Here is an 18,797-nt window from a genome sequence, read left to right as displayed (position 1 = left end):
GGAACCAGTTCTGAGTTGGGCTCTTCTCTTCCCCCAACCTTCCCCTTTGACCTTCGTAGTCCTGGGACTATGGGCCACAGACAAAGCCAGATATGGCAGCTCCCCCCTTTCCCCTCTCTTCCGATGTTGGCCCCCCTCCCCCTTGAATGGAAGGGTGCTCATGGTTTTGGGAGCTCCCTGCATGAGCTCCACCAGGGCACTGAAAACGGGCAAACCTTAAACCCTGAGAGGCAACCAAAACAATTCTCCCAATAGCCGTGGGGGTGCTGTTGCCTCCTGCCCTCCCCTCTTCCCTTGCAATACGTACCCAGGCACCGCCACCTATTTATTTGGGAACCGATCTGTTTCAGTCCCTCCCAATCATTTTATTTGGTGCTCTCCTGGACTGCAACTCCATTCTCACCTGATCATTGGCCAGGCTGGCTGGGGGCCTGAGTCTATAACATTTGGAGGGCACCAGGTTGGGAATAGCTGAGGGAGTGAGTAACAAAAGTGAAACAATGACTCCTTTGCTGCAGAGAGAGAACAACTGCCTGTAGGACAGGTGTGCAGGGAGGGGTGTGTGTGTGTGTGTGTGTGTGTGCGCGTGTGTGTGCTGCGGATGAATCTGGCAATACCTGCATTCCAAGTTTGTTCTGTGTAACCTGTTGGCTTAAAAGTTCCATTGCCTTGACTGTTCCATGTTTGCCGTAGTTTAAAATCATGCTGTTTGTCGACACTGCTGCTCCTGTTCAGTGATTCTTAAAAGGGGTCACGACACAGCTGGCCAAGTGCTCTTGGGTTGATTTCTCTTCAGGTTTTGACATTAGCACCTTAACTTTAAAACAAAAGATTATTTGATGTAGCAATTGCCGGACATGCAGGTGGTGCTGTGTTTGGAGAAAAGCGACATCAGCAGGGCTAGCTGTCAGGAAACAAAGGATGGGAGGGCTGCTGGCGATATTTTTTGAAAGCGTTGGGCGTGTGTGAGTGCATGCAGCAACCAGCTATGTATGAAAGAAACCCCTCTTGTATCACAGCTGTAGACAAAGAGGTGGCCTGTGGGTGCCATCCTGCGGTTTAATTGATAAGAGAAGCTGCTTCTGAAAGCGCTTGATGTTGGTGCATCGCTCCCAGTTTGCCCATTGGCACTGTCTTTCCAGGATTGCTTCTGCAGTGTGCATGAGGTTCCCATGGACTAAAGCTCAGTGGCATTGAATCTTCCCCCAGTCACTTTGGCTACCCTTCCATGGGTCTCGCTGGGAGGAGAACCCCCTGCGCGCTCGGAGCTCTGGGCCAGGTCCACATTCTGTGCAGCAGGCACAATTTCCCTGGGGAGGCAGCGTTCCCCAGGTTGCAGATGAAGTGCAGGTGGCCTTCCTGCCTACCGGCCCATTCATGTGCACATAGACAGTTGTGCCGGGACATGCTGATGCAGTGTCCATGTGTCTTGAAAGATGCGGGTGAGGACCTTGCATCCCTTTTTGTCTTGGGGAATTCTGATGCGCTCACAGTGTTTGTGTTGGCTGTGCAGAGTGGGGGGCTCCCCAGAGTGGCCAGTGCTCAGAGGCAAAGCTCAACATCCGGCAAGGAGCTTGACGTTTTTGCCAACAGGCTGCAGAATCGCCCTGGCATGTGCAGGGGCCCTGGGTGCCTTTACCAAGATGTTTAGAGCCTTCCTAATGCCGACCAAGCAGATCCTTGCACACCAAAAGCAGGTCCTAACAATGGCGTTTCCCTATTGTTAGAACAAAATGAAAAAATTCCTTCCAGTAGCACCTTAAAGACCAACTGAGTTAGTTCTAGGTATGAGCTTTCGTGTGCATGCACACTTCTTCAGGTATCTGAAGAAGTGTGCATGCACACGAAAGCTCATACCTAGAACTAACTCAGTTGGTCTTTAAGGTGCTACTGGAAGGAATTTTTTCATTTTGTTTTGACCATGGCAGACCAACACGGCTACCTATCTGTAACTCCCTATTGTTAGGCTACTGTGCTCTCTTCCCCTTTGCTTTGACCAGCTCACATGAAGTTTACCTTAAAGACCAACTAAGTCAGTTCTTGGTATGAGCTTTCGTGTGCATGCACACTTCTTCAGATACACTTCAGATGTATCTGAAGAAGTGTGCATGCACACGAAAGCTCATACCAAGAACTGACTTAGTTGGTCTTTAAGGTGCTACTGGAAGGAATTTGTTTTGTTTTGACTATGGCAGACCAACACGGCTACCTATCTGTAAATGAAGTTTACCGTTTGTTATCTCTAAACCGTAGTATTTTGGAAGGTCTTTGTGGATGTTTGTACTTGAGTGAAGCTAGTTGGGAGCAGGCAGAGGTGCAGTTAAAGCTGGCTGCTGTTGCCTTAGTACGACTGGAGACCTTTCATTGCAGTTTGCTGGACCCTTGGCCCTTGGCCCTTGACCACCTCCCCATTTTCTGTGCTGACTCTACTTCATAGCCTCCATTCATTTCAGGCTGCTTCCTGTAGAGATGGAGACTTGGGTGGCGGCAGCTCCTGTAAGCCAGAGATTGGAAGCTCAGCTGTTGCTGTTCTTCATATCCAGTGGATTTCAAAAGCCATTTAGCATGGATGGGATGGCCTATTCCTCCACCCCCCACCCCACCCCCACTTGGTGCCCCTTTCAATGAGGTTTTTTATTTGGCCAGGGGTCCACCTCTTTGCATAGACAAAATACTGAAGAAAGATACCCACCCAAGCTGAGTGGCTCCTTAGCCTCTGCCTCCCATCATTCTGGTGCTCTGAGTAAAATAATTCTTTAAGCGGGGATAATCCACCTCTTGGGAAATCGAGGCATTTTGACTGCAAGGACGGTGCCTTTTTTACTGCATCTGAAACTAAAACACTCTTTCCTCATTCTTTGCCTGCCCATGAGCAATGGAGAAAACCTCTTGGGGTCCATACTGACTTAAAACATGATTTTTGGCCTTGCTCATTTTGATGTGTAAGCCTGAAGCAAAGGCCTCCTTAGCCTATGATCGTGAACAGAGATGCCAAGGTCCAGCTCCTGACACTTCTTGAACAGCCCTGTTCAACTGCCTCCCCCCCCCCCCCAGTGGAAGTGTCCCTTTGAGCATTTCGCCTTTCTCTTTGCAACTTCTTGTTTGGGGTTGCTCGACTTCGTCCTAAACAATGAGCGCCCCCATCCCTTGAAGCGGATTTTGGTTCCCGGTCCCTTCCTGTGTTAAGAACACCATGTTGGGGAGAAAGGGCAGCCATCTGCAGGGAAAGAGGCCCGTAGGTGGCCAGGATTTCCTTTCTTGCAGGTATCCCAGGATGAATCTTAACTTCGGTAATATGTTGGTTGCCTTTTCCAAGTTTCGTACGGGGAGAGCATTGCCTCTTTGCGAGGGGTTTTCTGAACTTCGGCCAGGGAAACTTTACCAAACCTGTGTGTCTGACATGGGAGAGCATTGCCCCCGTGCTGTGACGTAGCGTGAAGGCCGGCTGCTCACTGCAGTGGCGTGCTTCTGTCCAGGCCGCTCCACCTGGCCATGCAGGTGAGGCCTCTCATGACAGAACGCTTCTCTGCTCATTTTTTTTTTTTTTTTTTTAAAAATCCTTGCACGCATAAAGCCAGCAAGCTGAAGGATTCTGGTCTGGCCACTTCCCCCTGCCGTGTTATTTTCCTGCATAGGGGGATTTTTTAAAAAATAGCCTGACGAGGTCCAGCTCGGAAACAATTGCTTCACTGCGAACCAGGACGGTTTAGCATGGGTAACATTGAAGTCCCTTGAGCTTGAGCGGGGCTTCCTGGACAGGGTGCCCTCCAGTTGTTCTGCACTACAACTCCCATCAGCCCCAGCTAGTACAGCTGTGATGAGTATACAATATGGCCCTCCTGGCTGCGTATTGTAGTGCAAAACATCTGGCTGGGCAGCAGTTAGCAAAGGCTGCTGTCAACATGCCCCTGTGGACTCCAGGTTCTTACGACCTCCTCTCTTCTTCTGTATTTGCATTTTCCTTTGTGGCTTTTTTTTTTATTAAAAAAAAAGTTCATCTCTCTTTACGGGTAGACACAGGGAAGTGTGTATTTTGTACACCCCAAGCTTGACATTTTAACAGGTACTTTCTATTATCAAATTTGCAGTGTCGCATTTAACTTGCCTTAAAAGGTGGAGAGAGAAATCTTGTATTTGCACTTCGCAAAAAAAGAAAAGAAATGGAAAAATAAGAGCAAACCCTCTTGAGGGAAAATTGTGCATGTCCTGCAACTTTGTATAACAATAGCTTAAAAACGAATAAGTGGTTTATTAATAAAGAAAGGAAAAAAGAATATTTTTTCTTTACCTTCTGGTAGGAAACCGTTCTAATATTCTGTGTGTAAAAAGTCTCTGTATTATATTGTAATTTGAATTTTTTGTAATTAAAACAACAACCTTGTGCACTCTCATTGGGTGGCTGTTTCTTTTCCCCTGCAACCAGGCTTCTGGTTTCCTCCACACCTTTTGTTGTTTGTGGTTATAGGTGGCAAAACACCTGAACAACCGCTGCAAGAGCAAGACGCTGGACAAGGTGGGCCATTGGTCTGACCCAAGAGAATCTTCCTCTGAAATCCTGTAGCTTCTTATACGGGAAATGTTCTGGGTTATTTTCGTCCTGATTTCCTCTTGCCGTGACTCCTCTGGAGAGCAACAATGCCAGAGTGGAACAAGCTAAAGCAGGATAAATCTGTCATGGATGCACTGTCATTGTGCCAATGTGTTGCAGAAGATACCCATAATATAACCATAATAACCAGGGTGTTTGCAGAGTAGAGTTCTTCTGATTCCACCCCTGAACGCCAGTCCTATATCCCCAACTCCCAGCACTGAAATCTCTCCATGTGGATGCCATTCATGTCATTTGGAGGGTTAGATTATTCATTTTTAAAGGCAAATCTCTTTCTTCCACCCCTCCCCCCCCCACCTCACCAGGTGGGGAATTTTGATGCACCCTCCTTTGCAAGAATTGGAGAGGGCCGGGATCTGCTCACTCGCCTTGGTTTGCCAGTGTAGGGTAAAGAGCAGTAGGTTGTAACATGGCCTTTCCTTCCCCACGAGGAAAGAGATCTGCCCCCATTAAATGGATGTGCAGCTGTGTGTGGATGAGTGACAGGCACATCCAGCAAGATTAGCTCAAAGGGCAGGAGCATCCTGCATCCCTCCCCACCCCCCCACCCCCGTCAGCCACCCCACCCCCACCCCCAACCCCACCTTGCCTTCAACTCTTTGACAGCCTGATCCTCTGCATAATACAACTGGAGGGAGCTTATTTCAGGGTCTCTCCTCCATCAGCCCTGTTTTGATTTCCTCGAGCGTCTCTTCGAACTAGGAAGCAAGACCTCAGCTTTACCAGGTTGGTACAAATAAGCAAAAATGACAGTTGCAAACAGATCTGCGTATCAGGAGAAACTAGATGAATATTCATGGAGACTTGTGTGTTTTATTTAATTTGCAATTTGATTTGAAAATGGACAGCTCTGTTTCTCCTTGGCACACATTCCCCCCCCCCCCCACATGTCAGTTTTAGCCTGATCTGTGGGTTGCTGGAGCCTCCAGTGCTGCAGAAAGCGTTTCCTTTGTGTGGAGGAGAAAGGCCTGTCTGGGCCCAAGCAGGGCAGGGGGTTGGGGGGCTGTTGTCTTTATTCCTGCCTTTCTCTCCCTGACCTCTTCAAATAAAGGAGGTGGGGGTGGGGGAGGTGAAGGGAAAAGAGGAGGGAGGACAAGCCAAGCCCCCCCCCCAAGCTGCTATTCAGAGCCAAGGTGTCCCCCTCCCTCCTTCCTTGCAGCATCAAAGCGTCAGGCGGCCCCTCCATGGTCAGAGACCCTTCCCCTCTTCAAGAGAAGAGGGCCAGAGTTCAGCTTGGCTGCCTTGGAAAAGGGGCGAGGTGCAAACTCCATGAACTGAGTGCTGGGGACAGAGGAGAGGTGAAGAGAGCAGGTTAGGGAGATGTGAAAGGAACCACCCTTCATCTTCATTTTGAACATTCTTTTCCTCTCCTTATTTCTGTTATCGACACAACCCAGTTCCTTAGAAACTCCACATGCCCAACTGCAAAAAAAAAACTTGCTTCACGCTGCACTTTTCTGACACTGCACAAAACATTTGTCCAGCTGCACATTTAGAACATATATGCAGTATCTGGGAAGGCTGCCTCAGCCCAGTGGAAGGGCCGTCAATGAATGTTAATTCGCGCAGCAGCTGAGATGGCTGGAATTCCTTATGGAACCAGTTAGTTAGTCTCCAATGGGAGACTCGCGGGGCAAGCCTGAAGCAAGCCCTGTTGAGCTCAGCTGGGTTTGAGCAGAGTTTGTTTTAAGGCTGCCCCTGAGACCATTTGCAGGTAACACTGAATTGCTTTGGCTCTCACAGCCCTTCCAGCAAAAGGGGACCAAATGCTTTGCTTAGCAACACTGGAGCGTAACAGAGCCTGCAGGATCAGCCCCATTACTTAGCCAGCCTCCTGTCCTCATGGTGGCCAACCAGATTCAGCAGCATTGCTCTCCAAAGTAGGCTGACCAAATGCCTGTTAGCCAGGAGGCCTGCAAGGAGGGCGGCTTTCCCCTCCCAAAGGCGAGCCCCCCCCCCCCGTTTCTCTCAGGCAACAAATCAGAGCAAGGCTGCCCTTTCCCAAAGGGTGATGGAGAGGCAACCCCACTCCCCTTGCCCTCAAGCCTTGCTGTGCAGGGAGAAGCAGAGCCTGGCTGCAGAACGGATTCTGCCACAAATAAAAGAACCTCCAGCAAGTTGCTACTGGCAACGAGGACTAGAGCACCCGGCTGCAGCTTCTTATTTTCAGACACCTCTGGACCAACCGTTTTCAAACACCGGCTAGTCTGGAAAGCTGCTGCAGAACAGCATTGTAGGAGACCCCCCGCCCTGGGGGATCTGTCCCCCCCCCTTTTCACAAGCTGCTGCACACATAACTCCTGACAGGCTGCTCTGATCATACTCACTCTGCACTGGGCAAGTGTAGGGATTCCTCAGGATTCCTCCATTGTTGGAACTGCCCCCTGGTCCACCTAGCTCAGTATTGCTGAAACTGACCAGCAGCTCTCTGGTGTTTTCCTGAGGCGTCCCTCCTAGGCAGATGTTCTCAGTAGAGGCTGGATGGCCGTCCATCAGGGATCCTTTAGTTAGGTTTGCCAAATGGCAGGGGGCTGGACTTGATGACCCCCGGGTACCTCCCAACTCTGCAATGCTATGGTTCTGTGGTGCTAAGCATTGCTTTCTGCATGAGGAGCTATTAAATGACCCACCGCATTCCATTGCTGAGACTAGGGCTTCTCACCAGCACCTGCTGGAAGGAGGCAAATCAAGAACAGTAAATCATGCAGAGATGCAGCGGCCAACCTCCTCTCTGCGTATGGATGCTGTGGTCTTACAAAAGACTTTAATCTGAATATTGTTATTTGCTGCACCATAGTACAAGATTGTGAGTGCACTGAGACCTGCTGCACCATAGTACAAGGTGAGCCTTCTAGTCCTCCAGAGTTGCTGACCAGACGCTCCAATGGGAAACCCGCAAGCAGGATCACAGCACAAAAGCAACTCTCCTGCAGTTTCCAGCAACCTGGGATTCAGAAAAATCGCTGCCTCCGACTGTGGAAGCTGAGCAGAGCCATGGTAGCTAGTCATCTGTGTGAATTTGTCCAATCCTCTTCTAAAGCCAGACCCTGTGATCCTCCTTTTCTGAGGCCCTTCTTCATGTGCCTCCTCCATGAGAGGGCCAGAGGGTGGCAATACGAGAGAACGGGGCCTTTTCTGTGGTGGCCCTAGGGAGTTTCGGCTGGCACCTTCACTATGTATGTTTTTAGGCACTAGATGAAAGCGTTCCTCTTCTCCCAGGCCTTTGGGTGATTGGCAGCTGATGCCCTTTTAAATGTGGGGGTTTTTTTTGAGGGGGACGGACAAGTATTGGTTTGTTGTTTTTATTTTTGCTATGAATTCTGTGGTTTTAATCCTGCAATTTTATGTTGTAGACCACCCTCAGATTTGTGGATGAAGAGCAGTATACCCATTTACTCAATGATGAGGGTGATATCTGTTGCTGGAAACCGCAGTAGGGGAGTGGGCTATTGAGCTGTGGTCCTGCTTCAAGATTTTCCAAAATTGGCACCTTTAAGAGCAGGATGATGGACTTGGGGGGGGGGCTTTGGCTTGACCCAGCATGCAATTATGTTCTTCCTCCTGAGAGAGCCTGGGGGCACGGGATGTTGATATTTTCACCCCCTCCCATTGCAAGCATCTCCGGATCTGATGTTCTGAGAAAGGAGGAGGCAGAAACTGCTCCTCTGTTCTTCCACTCCTGCCTGAGAGTCTTATCTATGTAGTGACTAGATGGCTGAGTGGGAGGTGTAACACACTTGAGCAAGCCAGTAGTTCTTTAGTTTGCAGTAGCTATTAGAAATAAAAGAAGTTCTACTTCACAGCTATCTTCTGTGTTATTTATACTCTGCTGAGTCTGGTGCTCACAATGCACAGTTGTGAGTCCAGGGCACTGAGACCTGCTTTCCAGGATTGGAAGGTCTCTGAATGTGCTCCAGTCGCCTAGCCCAGTTGGGGAAGAACCAGATATTGAGCCCAGCCCCTGGCATCAGTTGAAAGGCGTACTGACAGGGGATGCTTATGGGCTGGAGGAGTCCTGGCAGCAGCCAGCAGGAGTGGCTCTTGCATTCTGGGATGGGAATCCTTGGTGTCCATCTTTTAACATGCAGGTGTGCTTAGTCAAACCACAAACAGGTAGGGTCTGCAATGCCCCTGAATGTTCTGCCTCGGGTGTTTAGTAGGAGTTCACATCTATGCTTACGGGGTCAAAATAGCACGAGTCGTGCATGAGGGAAGTGATCCGCAGGCTTTGAGGAACTCGGGATTTGGCATTTTTATTTTAAGGGACCTGAAGGGAGAAAGACAATGGGAACTGAGCATGTTCAGCGCTCACCAACCAAAACGGAAAGCCAGGGCAATGGAGCGCTTGGACTTGCGCTTCAATTGCAGCAAGACTTGTCCCATGGAAAAAGGTGTCTCAAACAGAGCCAGGCTGTGGATCCATCTCGGTCAGTACTGTCTAACCCAGCAGTCGTTGGACTACAACTCCCATCATCCCTAGCTAGCAAGACCAGTCTGGGTCAGGGATGATGGGGATTCTAGTCCAAAAGCCATTGAAGACCCAAGTTTGGGAAACCCTGGTCTGTACAGACCAGCATTAGCTTTGAAGGATTTTTGAAGTGTGTGTGTGTGTGTGTGTGTGTGTGTGTGTACGTATAGGAGGGTTTTTTGGGGGGTGGGGAAAAGAAGAGAAATTACACATTTTTGTTCCTTATTTGAATGCAGGTTTTTAATTTTGTCACTTCTCCATTTGAAGCTTGTTATACAAATGGCACTTACAAAAAAAAATATCAAGGAAAAAAAACTTGAACCAAATATACCAGAATGTGAGTAGTTGTTTTTGTTTTTTTCAGAGCCACAACAGCCAAGGAAGAAAGGCAAGGAGGATTCTCAGCTTTTAAAAAATCGTTACATGGGAGAAGCCAGCTGGGGTTACAAGTTTCAAACAGTCATCCATGGAATAAGGGGTTTTGGGGTGGGGTGCAGCATGAAGTATGAAGGCCAGCAAGTATTGAAGGATTTGGGGGGGGCAGCTGCCCAGCCCCCCTGTAGCCGCCCCCTTTCCCAAAGCTCTGTGTGTTTTCCTTGAGAATTCCCTGGATTTCACCACTCCCAAAATGTCCAGATAAATCCACGCAGAGCTCCTGGGCCACCCCAGAAGTGACCCTCCTTTCCTCGTAAGGCAAATCATTCCAGTTGCTTCAGAATTTAGCACCAAGTGCGGAAAAGGCCCCTGAAGGTGGCAAAGGGTGCGTGGCACGTTTAAGGCTTGTCGCATCCTCCCGCCTTGAGCAAAAGGAGGGCTGGTGCTTTGAATTTTGGCAACAGGAAAACCCAGGCGGGCTCCAGCCGTGGCTGCAGGGGTGCTGATGGTCAGGTGGAGTTCAGTCACAAAGGGAATCTTTTCCTCCCTCTGCATTGCATGGGAAATCAGGGTGCTGGAACATGCAGAGGCTGCCCAAGCAAAGAGCCACAACTGGCGCCAACCAGATGTTTTTGGACCACTTGCCCCAGCCAACATGGTTGAATGACGTTGCGGCAGATGGGAGCTGAGGTGCCAAACCTCTGGAGGGCCCCAGGTTGGCCGAGGGAAAGGAGGGGACCCCCAAAAAGGCAGCCCAGAAGAAGAAACCAAGGTACACAGGACTTTTTCCAAACTCCCGAACAGTTAAGCAACACGCTACAAATGAATTATACAATACTGCAAATCTAGTACAGACAGTGGAGGTGGGCTCTTCGGAGAGACCATATATAAATAGGCAAGAAACACGCTGTTTGGTCACCTTGGGTCACCCCAGGAACCCCACAAGCAGAGCAATCGGCTGGGGGGGGGCAAGAGGGGGTTCAGAGCAGCCTTGGGGGGGGGGGAACCCTGGAAGAGGCACGAGAGGGGCTGCGGGGGCCAGAGGAGAGGTAGCCCCCAAGATGGGAGAGCGATGCCTCAATTCCGAAAAACCGCTTGGTGAAGAACGCTTAAGGGGTAGGGCAGAGATTCCAGTTATATTGAGGGGGGGGGGGAGGAAATGTGCTGTGCTATTACTGTGCAAAGGCTGCTAATTTTAAAAAAGGCTGTCTATTCCTGTGAACTGAGAGTGGCAATTCGCTTCCCCCACAGAGTCCAGGAAGCGGTTGAAAAGCGTAGAGAGCCCCCTTCTCAAAGACCTCTGCAACGCGGGTGTCACCCCCCCCTTTCACCACCTTCCCTGGCCTCTTCCTCAGCCCAGAGCTCTGCTTCTGCACCCACAAACACGACTGAGATAAGACTCTCCTTGAGACACAAAGTCCCAGCCAGGAGAGGGTCACTTAGGAAGAGGGAAACGACACCGTCCGTGGCTCTGGGGCCAACCACTCCTTGTTGGGAGGCATGGAGGAGTAAAATAAAGGTCTTTCACGGCCCCCACCCCCTATTGGAGGCAAGGAAGAGGGACTGGTGCAGATCAGGTGTGCAGTTTGACATCTATCAGATGCCGTCATGGACAGGCAGTAATTTCGCAGGTAGCTGTGATCCCTTCTATTATTTCGAGATATCAAAGACAGTTAATATAAAAGAGGGGAGGAAAGGGGCTCTAAGAACAACTTGCAGCCCCCGAGGGACACAGAGAGGGAGAGTAAGGCAGTGGCACAGCTTTGTCAGTGCGGTTGTTTCAAGCCTTTATACTCAAGAGATGCTCCCTGGGCACCTAAGAGCAGTGGAGGGCGAGCTCTTCCTCAAGCTCAGCCCCTGACGAGATGAATGACTTACAGTGGTCCACCAAAAGCAGCTTGCTGATTTTTAAAAACGTGGGCAAAGCTCCTAGTCCTCAGTAACTGTACTTAACTCGCTGGCCAAAGTTGGTCTCTAAACTGACTCTTGGACTTCACCCACACACTGTCCATCTGGCTGTCCCCCCAGACACTTCATGGAGGGAGAAGGTGTGGCAGGAGAAGACTTCTCTGCCTGCATAAGGAAAAGGAAGTGTTTATGAAAAAGCCAAGGAGGAAAGAGAGACGGACAGATCCTACAGAAGAAGGGAGAAGCCCTTTTCAGGCTTATCCACATGGCCAGCATTGAACCAAGAAAGCGGAAACAGCAGAGGCTTCGCTAAACTAGCTTCTTGGCTTAGGTCAATACTAGATTCGCCCCACATAAATGTCATCGGGGAGATGCCAATAAAAGGGGCGAAAGAAGCTGCTCTACTTTAGCGGGATTTATTCCCTTTCAAATTCAGAGGACCGAGTTTGGTATTCCAATAAAGCCACACACACACACACACACACACACACCCCGCAAGAAGTGCACCGTTTTCTGCAGGTTAATTACATTTTTCCAGTTTCAAAGAGACAAGATCAACCCAAAACTTCTACGGCGGGAGAGAAGCAGCAGGACAGCTGGGGAAGGGAGCCTCTCTGTTTTAGGAACGGAAGCAACCAAACAGGGAAAACAAGAGAAACTGGCAACTGAAAGTGAAGAGGGGAGACACAGAGAGAGGGGAGGGGAAAGGGAGGGGGGTGGATGGAGGGATGGAGGGAGGGCTTGGAACCGAGAGAGGGAAGTGCTAAAGTGCATTTAATACTCCCAGAGGGTGGAGGGGTCGATTGTGTCGGCAGAGGCTTTGAGGACGCCGGCGTGGTCGCCCTTCAAGTATTTCCCATTCACTCGGATGGCCACCTTGTTGTAGTCGCAGAACTCGAAAAAGAAGTCCACCGGCGTGTCGCTGCTGCTGGAGACGGAGGCCTCGTTGCCCACCGTCCAGTACTTCCCAGTGGAATCTGGAAGCAGAGAAGGGAAAGGTTGTCAGGCTGCTCTGCGGAGGAAGAATCTCCCTGAAACATGGAGCGCCAGGGGTTGCTAACGTGGCAGAGGGGGCTGAGAGGAACTCCAGTGCCCAGCGGAGCCAAGGGTCAGGTTGCTGGGAGTTGTAGTCCAGCAACATGGTACCAGAGCAGGCATGGCCAAACTCTGCCCTCCAGCTGTTTTTGGACTACAACTCCCATCATCTCTAGCTAACAGGACCAATGGTCATGGATGATGGGAACTGTAGTTCCAAAACAGCTGGAGGGCCAAGTTTGGCCATGCCTGTAGCAGAGGTACATTGGGGGACACCGAGGGCTAGAAACGTGGCTCCTCTTTTCAGAAGGAAAGCAGACATTCTTGTGGAACGTCAGTGCAGCCCTGCCTAGAGCCCAGAGTTTCTCTAGCTTTTTTTTTTTTTGACTACAACTCCCATCATCCCTAACTAGCAGGACCAGTGGACATGGATGATGGGAATTGTAGTCCACAAGCAGCTGGAGGCCCACGTTTGGGAAGCCCTGGGCTAGCAGAACCAAAGCCAAGCCCCTCACCCCAAGGAGGAGTTCCCTACCTTTGATGTTGTAGGCCCCGTCGTTGAACTCCAGCTGGAAGACGTCGTAGGAGGAGCGGTTGGAATCAAGGGTTCCTGTCACTTTCCGGCAGCCGATGAAGCCATGCTCCCCCCGCAGAACGATGATGGGCCGGTTGATCAGCTTCATGAGGAAGTGTTCCGTCTCACCTGTCCATCAGGGAAGAGACAGAAGGAGGGTCATGGGCCGGGAGACGGGTTCGAATTGCAGGCCAAGGAGATTCCAACTAAACAGCAGGAAGGACTTCCTGGCGGCAAAAGATCTTGGACAGTGGCGAACTCTCCTTCGTTGGAGGTTCTTAAGCAGAGGCTGGATGCTCCTCTGTCAGGGATGCTTTAGCTGCAATTTCTACACTGCAGGCCGGGTTGGGCTAGATGACCCGCAGGGTCCCTTACGACTCTATAGAGACTGTTGGGAAACTTCAGCTGGTGCAGAATTCAGAGGCCCAGCTCCTGGCAGGAACGAGACTTGACGGAGGGCATTGCACTGCTTTTGAGCGCTCGGTTTTCACCTCCAAGGCCTGGCATAGCTTGGGGCCTCAATATACCTTTCCCCATGAGATCCTACCCAGACGCTTTGACCCTCAGAGGCTCTCTTTCGAGAGAAGTCCAGAGGGTGGTTACCTTCCTTCTAAGCAGCAGCCCCCTCCTTAACAGCCATGATGGGGAGCAGGGCTATGCTGGCAGGCGCTGATGGGATCTGTAGTCCCCAAACAGCTGCAGAGTACCAGTTGGGAAAGGCCAACTCTTGCAGAACGCCAGAGCAGTCCTAGCCCAGGCGGACGCTCTTGGCTGGGCTCAGTCAGACTCTGGTACAGTGGTGCCCCGCAAGACGAACGCCTCGCAAGACGGAAAACCCGCTAGACGAAAGGGTTTCCGTTTTGGAGGCGCTTTGCAAAATGAATTTCCCTATGGGCTTGCTTCGCAAGACGAAAATGTCTTGCGAGTTCCTGCGGGTCCCCCCCCCTTTTCCTAAGGCGCTAAGCCGCTTAACAGCTGATCCGCTAAAAGCCGCTAAACCACTAACAGCGGTAATCCGCTAAGCTGTCAATGGGCTTGCTTCGCAAGACGAAAAAACTGCTATACGAAGAGCCTCACGGAACGGATTAATTTCGTCTTGCGAGGCACCACTGTACTGTCTCAGAGGAAGGAAGAAGACTCAGGAAAACGGGATTCAGTTATGCCAAGGAAGCACTTCCCCTCTTAAGTTTTGCCAGTGATTAAAAAGAAGAAGGCATTCTTCTTTCTCGGGGCATTTCCTGGCCTTTGATTCTGCTGCTCAGAAATTCCCCGCTTACTGTACGACACCATTTTTGCTCTGGCTTTTTAATCACCACACGCAGCCTCGATACTTTTGCGGATAGAAATACAGTCAAACCTCGGGTTACAGCCGCTTCAGGTTGCATTTCTTCAGGTTATGGACCGCCAAAACCCGGAAGTACTGCAACGGGTTACTTCTGGGTTTCAGCGGTCGCACATGTGCAGAAGCGCTGAATCACAACCCGTGCGTGCGCATACATGGGTTGCGAATGCTACGGGTTGCAAACGTGCATCCCATACGGTTCATGTTCGCAACCGGAGCGTCCACTGTATACAAGCTTTTCGTATTCGTATTAGCCTCATCTCCCCACGACTCTGTAAGTACCCAGGGCGCACAGGACAATTTTATATCTCCCTGCTTGCTGTCAGATACCAATCCTGCTACAACATAGGTTTCTGGATTCTGCACAGCAGCGCTCAAGATCCGACGGATGATGACCTGTGCCACAAACTAGATTTAATGAACACTCATATCAGAGTGCTCTCTAAATTGATAGTTTTCGTCTTTTATATACTAGCCTTTTGTCCTCTTTCATATCCGTTTAATGTTCCTAACCCTTCTTTTAGATTCTTATAGTCTTTTAGATATACCTTCTTTTTTAATACTTTTGAGCTTTCCAAAATGTTTTTACAGATTCTAAATGATTGTGCCACCCCCCTCTATGTATGCAAGTCTATGACTGTATTAAAGATTTGATTAATACAAAATAAAAATAATTCCTTCCAGCAGCACCTTAGAGACCAACAAAGTTTGTTCTTGGTTATGAGCTTTCGTGTGCATGCACACTTCTTCAGATACACTGAAACAGAAGTCATCAGACCCTTATACATGGTGAGAGGGTGGAGAGGGGTATTACTCAGAAGGGTGGTGGGAGATGGGTGATTGACTGCAATTGGTCTTACAGGAAAAAGCTATGGATGAGATGGCCAAAAATAGCTTAATCATGTATAATGAGATAAGAATCCAATGTCTCTATTCAGACCAGTTCTCTCCATGGTTTTAAGTTTGGCAATAAGTTGCAATTCACCAACTTGTCTTTCCAGTCTATTTCTGAAATTCTTTTGTAATAAGACAGCTACTTCAAGATCTTGTATAGAATGTCCTGGGAGACTGAAGTCTTCTCCTACTGGTTTCTCTGTCTTGTGATTCCTGATGTCAGATTTATGTCCATTTATCCTTTGGTGTAGGGTTGGGCCTGTTTGTCCAATAGAGAGAGCTGAAGGGCACTGTTGGCATTTGATGGCATACACAATGGTAGAAGATGAGCAATTAAATAGTCCTGAGATGGCATGTTTGATGTTGTTGGGGCCAGTAATGGTGTTGTCTGGGTGTAAAGGTAAAGGGACCCCTGACCGTTAGGTCCAGTCATGGCCGACTCTGCGGTTGCGGCGCTCATCTCGCTTTACTGGCCGAGGGAGCTGGCGTACAGCTTCCAGGTCATGTGGCCAGCATGACTAAGCCGCTTCTGGCGAAACCAGAGCAGCGCATGGAAACTCCGTTTACCTTCCCGCCGGAGCGGTACCTATTTATCTACTTGCACTTGCTTCTGAACTGCTAGGTGGGCAGGAGCAGGGACCGAGCAACGGGAGCTCACCCCATCACGGGGATTCAAACCGTCGACCTTCTGATCGGCAAGCCCTAGGCTCTGTGGTTTAACCCACAGCGCCACCCGCATCCGGGTGTATGTGGCAGTAAAGTTGGCATCTGGGTTTATTGCAGGCTTGATTGATACAAGCTTTTTAAAAATAGCAATACTCAGCCAGAAGATGGCAGAGGTTGTAGCTTTTCAGGGAGAGCATGCAAGGCTGATGGTGAACCTCACCTGCTTCAAAGGACTGTGGTTTGAGGCAGGGGAGGGGCACCTGTAGGTGGGGGCTCTTGCTGCTGGGCCCCCAACCCCCTCGGCTCCAGGTATTGCAACTTATTACCAAACTTAAAACCATGGAGAGACCTGGTCTGAATAGAGACATTGGATTCTTACATAGGAATTGGGAATGGGTGAATGGTCAGGGATGATTGGGGGGGGCAGGGATCCACCCTCATTTGGAGGAGTCCTGCAGGCTCCCCATCTCTGGTCTAGGGCAATAAGGTCTTGTCTGTCTGGGCATCCCATGGACCTAAGGGCCCCCCCAGCTCCCCCCACTTCCATAGCCAAAGAATCCTTACTGGCTGTCTCCACTGTGGCGGCCAGCTGCCCGTTCTTCTTTGCTGTGACGTATTTGCCGTTTGCCGCTTTCAGGGTGATGCGCCGATCGCACCACTCGATGTCGAAGTAACAGTTGGCATTCCTGCTGTGGCAGAGAGAGCGCATGAGCGTGAGAAGCAACAGCCCGGCCATTAAGGTTTTATTCTTTTGGGGTGGGGAAGGGTCTGCACACAGCTTGGAGCCCCTGACTCAGCTGCTCTGGGGTTCGCTTTCCATGCAGGGAGTGTGGGATGTGATATATAAGTAGCAGTCAAGTACAACATTCCTTGTTTTCCTAGAGTGGAGATGCAGGGGAATGTTTGGTCCAGCCAGTCGAAAACTTCCTGTTTCCTCCTGGCCTGGAGCATCCTTCCTCTTGCATGTGACCAGAGGTGGGCGTGACCTTACCTGCCCAGGTAACAAAAGGGACAAGGCAAGCAGAACTATCTCTCTCTTTGACTTCCTAGTCATTGGAGCAGCTTTTTAGCTAGAGATGCACTGGGATTATCCCCACATGGGATAGATCCACATGGATATACTTTGTAACTAAGTCTGCCTTCAGGGATCCAACTATGATCTGATGTGAGTAAAATCTTTTATATACTTTACACAAGATTGTGGCGTGTTTATTTTAAGAGAGATATAAGGGAACTTACTAGGAACCTAACAGTGAGAAGCTTACACGAGCCTGCAACCAGCTACCCGCTGTGCGTTTGAAAGGGCAAAGTATAACTCCAAGTAAAGGAACTTGCTAGCGCAAGTTAGGAAGGATATTAATAAACAATATATCCTCTCCCTGAACATTCCCACAGGGAGAAGTGGGGCCCCCTGCGCTTTGTGCAGCAATATGCAGCCGGCCTCGATACACACAGAGGAAAGCAAGTGGTTGGCCGGCACACGGGCAAGGCAGCATTGTATGGCAGCAGCTGGAATTTTACAAGCCACCTGGATCTTCCCTGGTGATCAGGTTTTCAGACTCAGGTGACAATTTCAAGGAAGCTTAGATTTCTCTTTCCAGAGAGGTATCCCTCATTAGTCTCTCGCAGCGACACCAGCAAGAGTGTTTTGTGGCATCTTCAAATACTAACTTATTATGGCATAAGCTTTCATGGACTTGTTTACAGTAGTGCCTCGCAAGACGAAAATAATCCATTCCGCGAGTCTCTTCGTCTAGCGGTTTTTTCGTCTTGCGAATCATCCCTATTAGCAGCTTAGCGCTATTAGCGGCTATTAGCAGCTTAGAAAAAGGGGGGGAGGGAAAAAACTCACAAGACTCGCAAGACGTTTTCGTCTTGCGAAGCAAGCCCATAGGGAAATTCGTCTTGCGAAGCGCCTCGAAAAACGGAAAACCCTTTCGTCTAGCGGGTTTTTCGTCTTGCGAGGCATTCGCCTTGCGGGGCACCACTGTACTTGCATTTGATTAACTAGACTATAATCAAGAAAAGATTATGCCATAAGGATGATAATTTTCTAAGGTGCCACAAGACTGTGTGTGTGTGTGTGTGTGTTTGTGTGAGAGAGAGAGAGAGAGAGAGAGAGAGACCGACCCACATTCCCTATTCATAAACTGGGAAAGGGATTGAATTCAAAGGCTCTCCTCGTCCCATGGTTTGTCTTATGCTCATTGAGACCAGGGCTTTTAGTGTGGTGGCACCCGCCTCCTTCGAATGCGCTTCCAGCAAACACCAGACAGGAACCTACCGTATTGTTTGAAATTCACCTGCTCAGTCAGTCTTTCCTGGAAGAGTGATCCAGTTCTGTTGATGCCCTACTCTCCTCTATGGATTTATGATGCATTCCGTATTTGTTTTATTGACATAATGTTGTGGTTGATTTTGTGTTGTTCACCACTACAATTTATTTTCTTTTTTTTAAAGAAATGGGGTATAGAAATTATGGCACTCGATAAGTTAAATAAAAAAACCAGCAACCTTTAAACCCCCCCCCCAAAATCTCTTATTCTAAACTATTCACAGGATGACAAGGATGCCCCAAAAGCTCATTCAGACACATTTGCCTAAAAGAGGACTCACTTAGTGGAGGCAGTGGATTGCACCCCCCCATTGGAGGTCAGGGTCCAGTATTTCCCAGTATAGGTCCGGAAGGTGCATTTCTTAGTATCTTTGTTGATTTCCAGTTGGAAGGTTTCCTGATCGCTCTCCTCATCCTGATTGGCAGAAAGGTCCATTCCTAAGAAAGGAGGGAAAGGAGTAAGAAGGAGAGAGAGAAATGGCCTCCGTCAACCATGAAACATATTGGGAGGCCCAGATCCCTGTACTCTGCTTCATGTACTAAGTAGAACTGTGCACACTTGCTTCCGAATTGTGGTACACCCAGGCGCAA

General features: G+C 49.6%; 1 protein-coding gene across 2 annotated transcripts in view; it reads right to left on the bottom strand.

The window, feature by feature from the left end:
* Window positions 1–9,299: 9,299 nt before the first annotated feature.
* FSCN1 (fascin actin-bundling protein 1) overlaps window positions 9,300–18,797 on the bottom strand; it is a 44,209-nt gene continuing 34,711 nt past the window's right edge. Inside the window, exons 2-5 of one of the 2 annotated variants that reach the window (XM_081839875.1) lie at window positions 18,488–18,644; window positions 16,436–16,560; window positions 12,931–13,098; window positions 9,300–12,337 (exon numbers count right to left, since the gene is read on the bottom strand). In XM_081839875.1, the coding sequence (XP_081696001.1) occupies window positions 12,135–12,337; window positions 12,931–13,098; window positions 16,436–16,560; window positions 18,488–18,644 (653 nt within the window). In that variant the 3' untranslated portion in view covers window positions 9,300–12,134. The remainder of the gene's footprint in view (window positions 12,338–12,930; window positions 13,099–16,435; window positions 16,561–18,487; window positions 18,645–18,797) is intronic. The other variant, XM_081839876.1, reaches the window with a different exon arrangement.

The sequence above is a fragment of the Podarcis erhardii genome (assembly GCF_964252035.2).
Source record: "Podarcis erhardii genome assembly, chromosome: 14".
NCBI lineage: Eukaryota > Metazoa > Chordata > Lepidosauria > Squamata > Lacertidae > Podarcis > Podarcis erhardii.
Note: the sequence above shows the minus strand (reverse complement) of the source record. Positions and strands in the feature narration are given on the sequence as shown.